This window comes from Cordyceps militaris (assembly GCF_000225605.1).
Source record: "Cordyceps militaris CM01 unplaced genomic scaffold CCM_S00001, whole genome shotgun sequence".
In the NCBI taxonomy this organism is placed as follows: Eukaryota; Fungi; Ascomycota; class Sordariomycetes; order Hypocreales; family Cordycipitaceae; genus Cordyceps; species Cordyceps militaris.
The window spans coordinates 3,705,555-3,716,895 of NW_006271969.1; the positions used below are offsets into that span (position 1 = coordinate 3,705,555).

Here is an 11,341-nt window from a genome sequence, read left to right on the forward strand (position 1 = left end):
ACATGTGCTTTTCAATCGATGCGTGTGGCGTTTCAAGCTTAGAATAGACGCAGCTTCGAGGCATCTGTGGCAGATGCATCAGCACCACCAGCCTTGGTGCCAGTTTCAGTCTTGCCTTCAGTGTTGTTGTTGTCCAGTCCCCACGGCTGCAGAAGGTGCAAATTGGCGGGGCCGCCGTTGCCATTATCCAGAGCTTTGAAGATTGTATCGCCAAGGAACTTCTTGCCAATGACGCCTGGAGCAACAACGAGCGCCAGGAAAATGATGAAGAGAACAAAGTAAAGAATGGCAAATCGAATAACACGTCTACGCCGAAGCTTTGACTGCTTCATGGAGTAGATGGGTGGGCGAATCTGACGACTACATGGGGACATTAGCTTTCGATCAACTTGGTTCGGATGACTTAGCTTACCTAGGCAGCAACCAGAAGAGCATCATGGAATGGATCTTATCAATCTGCGGGATCAAAATCAACGGAGCCATCATGAATAAAATCCAATGTCCCAGAATGAAATCAGCAGAGAACATGCTGAGTTCCGTAATCTTGCATAAAAACTCTCGCGCCGGTTGGGATACTGAGTGCCAGCCCATTGAGTACCATTTTCCGTTCCAGAAGGCAATGTTGGACTGATCAGTCTTGAACTCTCTGGTCAACGCCAGTGACACAATGAGCTTAAAAATGAAACGCTGGATGCACATGGCGGCGATGATACCCGCAAGAGCTCTGGCGAAGTTGAATCCTTCCAAAACATACATAACTTCGAAGAAGATAATCATGAAGACTGCAGCCGCGCCGTGGGCGATACCAGCGAGAACAGGCCCGAACTTCTTGCAACACATGTTCAGAACTGGTCCCATACAACAAGCCATTCCAAACATGGCTGCAAGAACGCCGGCGTTGATGCCGATAGGCGCAAAAGCCACGACAGCCAATCGAATCAATGCGCCGCTAGGCCCAATCTTAAAGCCAGGCGAGGAACTCGAGTTCTTGTCATTGTCTGTAACACCGGTCTGTGCATTGACGAATAGGTAAGCAACCGTGGTGGTGGCAGCAAGTAGCAATGGCGTGAGGATCTCGGTCAAGAAGATGTTGGCCACAGCCGCGCGGGGAACGTCAGCAGACATCTTGGCAGAAGCATCGCCCATGACTTTGCGCTTGTATCCCGTGATGCGAGTACGGGAGAGCCGGCAAAACATGATCCAGGAAGAAGCATGTGCGCGCGAATTGCCTCGAGACAGCCATCGAAGGAAGTCACGGTAATCTATGAAGAAATCGGTCCAAGCAAACTGATGAGGGTTGTACAGGAACGGTGAGATGATGAGACCAAGCAGAACGATCCAGAAGTAGGTCAGAGCAGGTTGCCAGGCAGTAGAAGTAGCGAACAGGAGCATCATCAGTAATCTTGCACCGAAATAAATCGACTGTCCGGCAAATCGCGAATACAAAACGCCAAACGGAATACGAGCCGTTGCGAAACCACGACCAGTACCAATATAACGAGCGCCACCAAATGCAAGATCCGACTGGACTGAGTTGGCATAAATCTGACAGACGAACACTTCGAAGAACGGAGATAGAGAGCAAAACTGTTTAATGAAGCGCAAAGCTGCACGCCACACACCTCGTTCGGTCAATTCTTGGACAATGAGCGGCACGAAAGAGATGAAGAAGACGAAGAAAATAGAGATAATGCAACGGTAGACCCAGCCCATCAGCTCGTCCGTGTTGGAGCATTTCGTAGGATACAGAGGATCCGTGATTGGTTTCTGTGGATTGTAGTCGCAGCGGATTGTTTCGTGTCGCAGTGCGCCAATGGACATCAGCGTCAGCATAAATGACTGGACAGACAGCATAATGAACATGTTGTTGACGTGGAAGCCCGCGTGTGCATAGTAGAAGGACAGGAATCTGTCAAGAGGAAGTTGAGTGCCGAGGTAGTAGTATTCCCGAGAGAGCCATTGTTCTCCCATGCCGGTGCCAATCTTGGTCGTGAAATTGAGAATAGAACCAAATCCAAGATCACGACCCTTGCCACACTGGTAGTATTCGCAGTGCTTAATGCGTCCACCGCGGACAAGTGCATTCATACCTGCGAAAATATCTTCGTTGAGATGCAGTCCCTTTTGAGCCTTCGATACACCCCCTCGTGTTGTCATGAAGATACCGTTTAGGAAATCAGGATGGCCGTAGTGAAGTTTGCCACCAACCTGTGCCATAGTACGGGCAAAGAGGGTACCAAATGTTTGTTCTTTTCCAGCAGCAACATCACCGAGAATACCAATATTCTCCGAGAAAATGTACTCGCGAGCACCAAGAATAGCAACTGGAGTGTGCACATCGTTCTTGACTCCGGGTGTGTAAGGGGAATGGTTGTCTGGCTTCATTTCCTCGAACTCTGCGAGGACACTGCGAATCTTCAGGCATTCTTCCAGATAGTTGTCTTGGTTGGCGTCGATGAGCTGAATGTATTCACCGCGGTAAAAGATGATGGCGTGATTCTGGTTGTCGGATTTACCATCACCCAATACCGGGTTACCAGAGAGCTGGACACGGAACTTTGGTCGCCTCATACCATTCTCCATGAGTTCTGAGTGACCGTCGATAAGTGCGGAGTACAGGCGAGGTTCCTCGCCTTCTGCTAGAGGAGGCTCCTCATCCAGGTAAGCAATTTGAAGATCCGGATAGGCGCGCAGTAAAAATTCGGCATTTTCCATCTCTTCCTTCTTGAATTTGGAATAGCGTTGCATAGACACAACGAGCTTGAACTTGCGTCGAGCCATTCTCTCCAGTTCTCGCTCCAACTTTTCCGAGTTTCCACCAAACATCTGAACAACCTCGGGATTCTCGACACGATACAGGAGCTTGATGGCACGACTGTAGTTCATAAAGCCAGACACTGTGCGATATAAAGTTTGCGAACGCAAAGAGGCCCAAATACGTGTGCGAAGAGTATACTCCGGGGCAGAAGACTTGAAACCAATGCAGTAAAAAGGCAAATCGTCGATTTTGCTCTTCGCTGTGTCTTTTTCGCTCTTCTCTGGTTCGCCATTCATCTGAGCTGTTTCATCTGCCAAAATCTTTGTGTCCTTGACAAAGCATTCCCATTCATGCGGATGAAGCTGCTTCAGGTATTCCAGGAGTGTCACACGGGAGTAGGGCTCGTCTTCACGAATGATTTCTCGCAGAGAGAGGAGAATCTTTTCACTGTAATGGGGGATCATGACTGTGAACGTAGGCATGTTATCGACAGGGACGGGTTCGGGAATAGGTGTGGAGAGAGACTGGGCAAAGAATGAGATGCGCCGCTCAGCTTCACTGTGGCTGGGGAAGAATTCTGTTTTGAACGAGTGGTCTTCCTGGGAAACGAAGAAGGTCGGAGCGCGTAATGTCCGTTTGCCTTCCTGCTCAGAGGGCACCTGGTGATACAACAGCTTCTGCACATGGTCGATTGCGAGAAGATGCTCGCGATACATTGAAATGACGATGGCATTCCAGACTTGGGAGATGAGGACCTTGGGTTTGTATTTGATCTCCATATCAGTCGTCGCGAGCACCTTGGAGTAAATACGCTTTGGCAGTCTCGAAAAGATATTTCGCCATGGCGTCCAGATCGATGAGCCGATGTAAAAAGAGCGTGCAATGGAGAACACGGTATTCAAGATGACATAGAAAAGATAGGTGTCCAGGAAGAAGAAGATCAAATCGGTGAACGTCATGAGAATGAGAACAATTGTAGGCTGGTGCTTGCACAGTATCTGCTGCGTCGCCGCCGTGCTTCCGAACATCGCATCGCCCAAGCAGTCAATCTTCATGATGGACAGATATCGAATTGGATCACGGAATGAAAGAGTGAGGTATACATAAGATTCGCCAAACTTCGCTCCGAACACGGTCAGCCACAAACCAAATGACATGGCCATGTCATTGCCAGTCAGGCGAGGGTAACTGGCTGTAAAAGTCTGGCTAGCCACATAACGTCGTGACTTTTTTGTCAGATAGCTGCCGAGGAGGCCGCCAAGAGGCATAACCGAGAAGAACAAAAACGTAAAGACTGCGATGACAAAGTGGACAATGCCGATAGCCTTGTCGATAGGTGTGTCTTTGTTCTTCTGGTCGGCGTCTTTCCCATCTTTGTTACCGTGAAACATGAAAACCTTGACACCTGGTGCGACGTTGAGAACGAGGATGACAATTAAAAACAGTAGCCGTTTCGTGAGATGCTGCGCTCCGGCCCAACGGCGTGGAACATACACCCACTCAGCCAGCGTCGCAAAAATTTGAATCAGTGATGCAATAGCTCCACCAAAGCCAACAATCGAAAATTGCTTGGAGGCTGGTGGTTGGTTGTCCTTCTGCTGCTCGTATTGGTAGGTGATGAGCGACGGAGCGTTGTGTGACGTGTAGAACCAGAACATGGTCAGATGTATGACCCAGATACGGTTGAAATTGAGTAACAAGTGGAACCACGAGCGTGATTCCTTGTATGTTTTGAAGAAACACTTCTTCCAGTTCACCTCCTTCAACTTAAGGTAGCGTTCAGCAGGGGGTAAATCGACAAGTTTACTCTTGTCTTCGAGAACGATACGTTCGATACCTTCAGGGTACCAAAACAGCTGATTGCAATCATCATAGCCGATAATGTGCTTGTGGTCACGTTCTCGGCGAACGTAGACGCCGTTGAGAATCTCATATCCCTGGTCACGACAGTATTGATACAGTGGTGTGATGACGTTGTTGAGGAACGTGAACTCCTCAACTGGCTCCACAAGAGCCTGGCAAGCCGGTGAATTGAGATAGTCGTCTGCGCATTTGAAGATAAAGCAAAGGCACTCTGGCATGAATCGGACCTGATTGGCTTCGCCCCAGCACAGCAGGTAAAGTGCGATTTGGCGAACGCGATCGTACTGAGACATACGGTTCATGCGTGTCTTCCAGCGATACTCCGCGGCTTCAAGACTATCATCACCTTCGAGTTCTTGCAGGGTCTCCGCCTCGTTTCCAGCCTCGCCACCCTTCTTTTTGCCCTTCTTGGCCTTGCGCTTTCTGTTCTTGGTAGAGGCATTGGCGAAGCCAACAGCATCGTCAAGGTCGAGGTGGGCAGCAAAATACCATTTGCGATAGTTGGCATTGTCACCTCCAATGTAGTCGGCATGGAGGGACAGGAGCGCCTGGTTAGGTGTCATGCGAGAAGCTCTCGAGTCCAGAAGTGTCATAAGGTGGTCGTACATGTTGCGCATGCTATCTCTTTGGAATCCGAATTTCGACGTTAGATCAAGGAAAATATCCTCGATCTCTTCCTTTGAAAGTGGGATTTGAGCGTCAGATGTCCAAGCAGGGTATGGTTCCTTGGAGCGCTGGCTTGCGAGGCCGTTGCCGTATTCCATGCCGTAGTTGGGAGTCGAGGCACCGGACGACCTATTACCCCCGTAAGACAGCTGCGAGGACGGTGGGCGATAACCACGGCCACCTTCTCCATATCCGTTGTATTGCTCATCGCCACGGCCATAGTAATCCATTTCGGCGGCGCGAGCCATGTCAGACCTCATCGTGAAATCACTGAATGTCTCGGATTCTTCTTCGGATGGGTGGCGACCACCTTGAGCGTAGCCTTGGTTATACTCGCCATCATAGTAACCCTGGTTATTGTTGTAGTAGTCGTCCTGGTATTGGTCATGCCCATCGTAGTAGCCTCCGTCCTGGTGATATGGGTTGTTGGCATCGGCGTGATAGTAGCCGCTGGTTTGAGGTCAGATGATGGTCAGGCGGTCACGAATACAGGCGTGGACACTCACGATTCATCATAGTAGCCGTCACCTTGAGTACCCTGGGCGCCGTGGTCGCCCTGGGCAGCGTGATCGCCCTGGGCAGCGTGGTCGCCGTGGCCCTGGTCGTAGTACTGATCATCTTGGTAATATCCATCGCCATGTCCGGCCTGGCCGTAGCCCTGGTCGTACTGGTCGTGGTGACCACCTTGGTAACCAGACATATTGTTTTGGGAGGTCAGCTGCCGAGAAAATGGGTTAGATGAATGCGTATAATGATGTTGTGCGTGTGATTCGACAAACCTGCAGTTCTATTATAGCATCTGGCGCAAGTTTGGATGATATCGGGAGCAGCGCTTGAACAGGCAGCAATGTTAGAGACTCGTAGTCACCGCTTCGTTTGGCTGGGCCGGCTGGATGCGATTGAAGAGCACGAGCACAATGCGTGCACTGAAAATGCCAAGACAACCAATACCGCAAAATGAACGTCGTCGACGGCAGGACCTGCCTGTTGAGTGCAGCGAGAAGGCGATTGGAAAAACGAATGTGGACAAGGAAGAAAACGAGAGAACCGCTGGCTATACGCAATGCGTGTAGTAGAGCGATGGGCAAGACGGGTAAGACAGCGAAGGGAAGGTATTGCCCATGTAGAGCAGTAGCGTTGTCTTGTCTCCTATCCTGCGACGGTGATTGAGTTAAAGAAACGAGGAGCAGCCCGTCAAGAAAATCTCTTGGGAAGGGGGGCCAGGGGGAATGTGGCGGTGCTGTGATTCGTGTCGCTGGCCCCATCCTACGTACCTATATAAGAGGAGGTAGGTACCTATGTAGTAGTAGTAGTAGTAGGCAGGTACCTCGGAGGTAGGTACATAGACACCTACTAACCTACATCGTCAATTTACAGTTGGCAGAGTACCTTAAGTACCAGGTACCTAGTGGTCCATTGCTGCTGAATCGGTGGGGTCATCCATCCTTTTTCAGTGCCTGTACATATTATTCCAGGGGGAAATGCTTGCCGCGCCCCACTAACTCCGGCTTATCCGTCGATTCAAATGGGAATGGCAGGAAGTACTCCGTAGTGAAAACCGATGGCTGAGGATCGCCGATAGTTCCTTTGCCTCTTCGTAATGCTCGGAGTACCTGGAGCCTGGACGCCGATCCCTCTCGCTTTTGCCAGTTATCGGTTGTTGCCCCAACCTAAATGAGTTGGCACCGTACAACGCACAGCCTTGCTTCTCTAATACCTCTAATACCAACGTAGGTACGTACCTGTTATCGTGTCATCGCAAATCAGGCTTTGAATTCATTCTTTCAGGGGCAGAACCCACTGGAGCGTCTCCCTGCCTTGGACAGACAACGTTTGAGTGGCGCAGGGGGCTGGAGCAGTGGCAACAGCAAGTCTGATTAGTCTGATTGAGGGCTGCGATTGGACGATGCCGATCCGGTCGCGCCAGTGCTAAAGATAGACTTTTAGTGGTAAGAAAATGCCTCCCAACCTACCTAAGTACATACCTTGGTACCTAGGTACCTAACGAATGGTATTAGTATTGCCTGGTACCAGAAAGGTACCTCCTACCGACGTACCAACCTACCTAGGTACCTAGGTAGGTAGGTAGGTATGTATGTAGGCAGGTGACAGGTAGTAGGTAGGTACGAAAGAAGTGTTTGCGCTGAGTGGATTTGATACTAAGTTGTCAATATTACATTATTATCTATGCCGTTCTTTAACAAGACCAAGAAAATTTGCGTTTGGCCGTTGTTATCTTGCTAACTAATTTAGTAAAGATCCCTCTGGCCCTCACTTGCCCTCGCGCAGTATCATACGAGGCACGATATATCCCATTCCTGACGCTGGCCTCTCTCCTTCTCCTGAGGGGCCGGGCCAGTTGTTTTTTTTACCAGAACTACCTAGGTACCTAACTACCTCTACCTACCTAACCTACCTACCTGGTACCTAACTAATACCTAGTTCTGACCTACCTATTTAAATTCACAGCGCCAATAAATGAACACGTTTTGCAGGCACAGTGCCGCTATAACTTGCGGGTATGTATGCACGTTTATCCTACCAGTAATTTGTAGTCAAGAACGCGTGATAACCGTCTCCCCCGGGTGTTTGACGGGACGGCTGATTGTTCACTTGTATCCCGCGTACCTTTCGGCGCTGTTGGGATGTCCGTCACACCTCAGGAGACACTTCTTTGGGTAACTGCTAACCCCTCGTAAATCGCAACATTCAGCCAAGCTATCAGGTGTCTAACACGGCTTATTAGAAAACACAAGGTTTTTAAAACATGCTAACAGTCTGATAGCATTACAACAGAAGACACATGCATTGATTTTCTAGCCCCAAGGTCCATATGACAAATAAACACTAAATTCCCCCAGGATACCACATAGAATGTTCACGTGACCAAGATGGACGGCCATGGTCGTCCTGGCAACGCACCCAAATAAACGAGAGACCGTGACAACCCTTTCATCTAACTACTAGTACACCAACCGGTACACCTTAACGTCTCTATTATTAACACAAAGCAGATTACAACAGCATTCGTGAACCAGGATCAACAGCATGTCAAGACTAATAGATCAATTCACCCACCATGTCGAGCACAGCGACAAGCTCGGAGAGCCAGTACAAGAGTTCCAGAAGACATTGCTAGACCCCAAGACCCCCATGCGCAGGAGAGAGCTTGTGCCGAGATCTACCACACAACCATCGACACGCAGAGTTCGTCGTCTAGATGGCGAAAAGCTTGCTGCCACCAATCCTCTTTTGCAGCCGTGGACCACGGAGAGTTCGAAAAAGGTTCTCGACTTCTCCAGAAACATTTCGCCTCGAAAGGTTGAGCCGAAGATGAAAAGTCGGCCCGAGCTGATAATGGGGGAGGCTCTCCTGGTCAACAGAAAACAGACAAGACAAGGGCCCAACACCACACTACTGAACTCTACACTCCTCGGTACTACATTCTCGGACAATGAATCATCTTCATCGTCGTTCTCAGAGATAGATATGGGTGATGTCACTCTACCAGCCAGCCTCCAGCTCACGAGCCAGCCCACCGAATTTCCCCAGCGCATGGCTCGCTTAAAGCATGACAACTGTCTCACGATCCTGGAAGACGCGACCCCCCGAGAGATGCCTGGCCCCGACAGTAAGGCACAGATCGCAGAAGTCGAGGGTAGCAAAGGCACAGAGGAAGTGGCCATTGACTACACGATCTTTCCGCTCTCACCCAGGGATATGAACACTCGTCGCCAAACTAACGACATCATGCGCCCAAAATTCACGCAAGAAACGGCTTGTGCCATGGACAGCGCTGAGAAGGAGAACACCGATGCCACAAGCGGTGCAGGCATTGACGAGGACATATTGCCTGAGCAGCTGGTTAGGGAGCAGTGCCGGGGCAATGAACTCCGTAACGATCGTGGCATTCTCGACACGTCTACGACGGCCACGACGGTCGCTCGAAAGTTCCCGACCTCTCCTCGCAAAGCGCGCAATATCCCTCAAGGCCCCCACACACCTACAAAGGATGACTTCTGGAGGCAGAGTCTGGTTGATTGTTGGAATGATGAGCACAGCCCTCGCAAAGCTACGAAAACCGCGCTGCGGTCTCCAATCAAGCAATCTGGCCCCTCTAAACCCAGCAAAATCTTATTCGAAGCCCAGAAGGCTACACTCGCTATCCAATTTCTTGAGGAACTAGACTGCCAAATCACAAATGGTCGAATTGCCGAGCTATCTAGGTCCACAGGAGGGGTCAAGATCGAATGGCTGAAGACCCTCAACACAACGGCTGGTCGCGCAAATTGGAAGAAGGAGACTGTTCGGATGACACCATCCGATGGATCTGACGCTATCATTACCTACAGCCACCATGCGTCCATTGAGCTAGCAGAGAAGGTCATTGATGACGAGAGTAAACTCCTCAACGTGCTGGCCCATGAATTCTGCCATCTTGCCAACTTCATGATCAGTGGCATCACAAACAATCCCCACGGCAAGGAATTCAAGCATTGGGCGGAGAAATGTTCTCAAACTTTTGCTAGTCGGGGCATCAAGGTCACAACAAAGCACAGCTACCAGATTGACTTCAAATACGTATGGCAGTGTGGCGGTTGCTCATGCAGTTACAAGCGGCACTCGAAGAGCATCAACCCTGAGAAGCATCGGTGTGGCGGGTGTCAAGGCAAGCTCGTGCAAATCAAGCCGGTCCCCAGAAATGGTGGGAAACCGAGCGAGTATCAACTTTTTATCAAAGACGAGATGAAAGCTTTGAAGCGAGAAGACCCTAGTAGCCCCCAGAAGGTCATTATGCAAATGGCAGCGGAAAGGTGGGCAAGGAGATCAAAGCCGGCAGAGTCGCAACAAGCGAAAGAGGACGTTCGTGATATTGCCGCCCAGCTGCTTGGTCTCAGCTTGGGGGAGTAGTGCGTATCCGCGGGACACTGTATTTTCAGCCCTCTCATTGTATATATACTGTACCAAGGTTATTTGCAGACATGATTGAGTTTCTCAACTGTAAATACTATTGAAGACGTATCTAAGCTACAATTTCCAAGGCCGTTGCCTTCCATTAGTATTCTGATTCACGATCGAGGCTGCTGTGGATGGCTCTGCGAAAGGCTCTGCAGTATACATCTCATCAAACAATCATCTGAGTACTAATATCATTTCTCAACAACGAAAAGATCCCAATCCTTAATCTTGAATGACTTCCAGATGCGTGCAGAGTATTCGACAGCGTCACCTATGAGCTTGCCTTGTCTCCCTAGTTCCAGGTCTACGTCTTCTTCGTTATACTCGCCTTTGATATGGGGCACATTGATAGTGATAAGAATATCAGTCTTATATTTTTCGAGTCGTAGAAGAGTCATAATGATCGCTGTGAAGTCGGGCGTGGATGACCTATCTCTGGATTGGCTTGATTTCGGTGTCTGCGTCGCAATAAGGGTATAGGCTGGATATTTTGATCTGCATCAAATGTTAAATCGTGAATTTTGAGGGAAACGAGACTCTGCGGTGTAACATGATGCTTACTCCAGGCGACTGAACTCGGTCTCTGCTGTATTCCAGATCTTGACGCTGTCGATGTCGGATCCAACCATTTCCTGGAGGTGGGTGGTGATGGCACGGCCGTCAATCTCAGGGCCACTACCCGACTCTCCTACACGTTCGGTCATGTCGAAAATAATACTGGTGAAGCCATCCTCGTCGATCCACACTTCTTGGTTGTCTGGGACCTGTCGTAGCTTACTGAACAAACGTCCTTTAGTAATAGGCCATCACACCTTCAAGCGCAGTAGTATTACCTGACATCGGCAAACTTCTCGGGAAGATCAGACACCACAGCACCGCCGTACAACGAAGTGCTAAGGAAGCTTGGCATAGTCCTCGTTCTGTAGGCTCGATGTCGCGACGACGGGTGGCTGGCGGACTGGTTATGGGCTAAAATATCTCACTTGACACGAAGAACTGGGCAGTCTGCAGAGGTATCATTAACGCAGTCGTGGCTAAAGGAACACGATGAGTCCTGTCGTAAGTGAAGATGCATAGCATAAAAGAGGCACAGCC

General features: G+C 49.8%; 3 protein-coding genes across 3 annotated transcripts; 1 reads left to right on the forward strand and 2 right to left on the reverse strand.

Annotated features, from left to right (window-relative positions):
• Positions 1-38: 38 nt before the first annotated feature.
• CCM_01185 (1,3-beta-glucan synthase component GLS1) lies at positions 39-7,603 on the reverse strand (the record flags this gene model as incomplete). Its single annotated transcript, XM_006666342.1, has 10 exons — positions 39-360; positions 413-5,737; positions 5,794-6,005; positions 6,067-6,527; positions 6,562-6,583; positions 6,677-6,744; positions 6,791-7,029; positions 7,089-7,216; positions 7,273-7,288; positions 7,563-7,603. The coding sequence occupies 10 exons, from the start codon at positions 7,601-7,603 to the stop codon at positions 39-41; spliced, it is 6,834 nt and encodes a 2,277-aa protein (XP_006666405.1).
• Positions 7,604-8,335: 732 nt separating this feature from the next.
• Positions 8,336-10,198, forward strand: CCM_01186 (SprT family metallopeptidase, putative; the record flags this gene model as incomplete). Its single annotated transcript, XM_006666343.1, has 1 exon — positions 8,336-10,198. One exon carries the CDS (start codon positions 8,336-8,338, stop codon positions 10,196-10,198), a length of 1,863 nt encoding a protein of 620 aa, XP_006666406.1.
• Positions 10,199-10,437: 239 nt separating this feature from the next.
• Positions 10,438-11,156, reverse strand: CCM_01187 (Mog1/PsbP/DUF1795, alpha/beta/alpha sandwich; the record flags this gene model as incomplete). Its single annotated transcript, XM_006666344.1, has 3 exons — positions 10,438-10,741; positions 10,808-11,023; positions 11,080-11,156. 3 exons carry the CDS (start codon positions 11,154-11,156, stop codon positions 10,438-10,440), a joined length of 597 nt encoding a protein of 198 aa, XP_006666407.1.
• Positions 11,157-11,341: the final 185 nt, after the last annotated feature.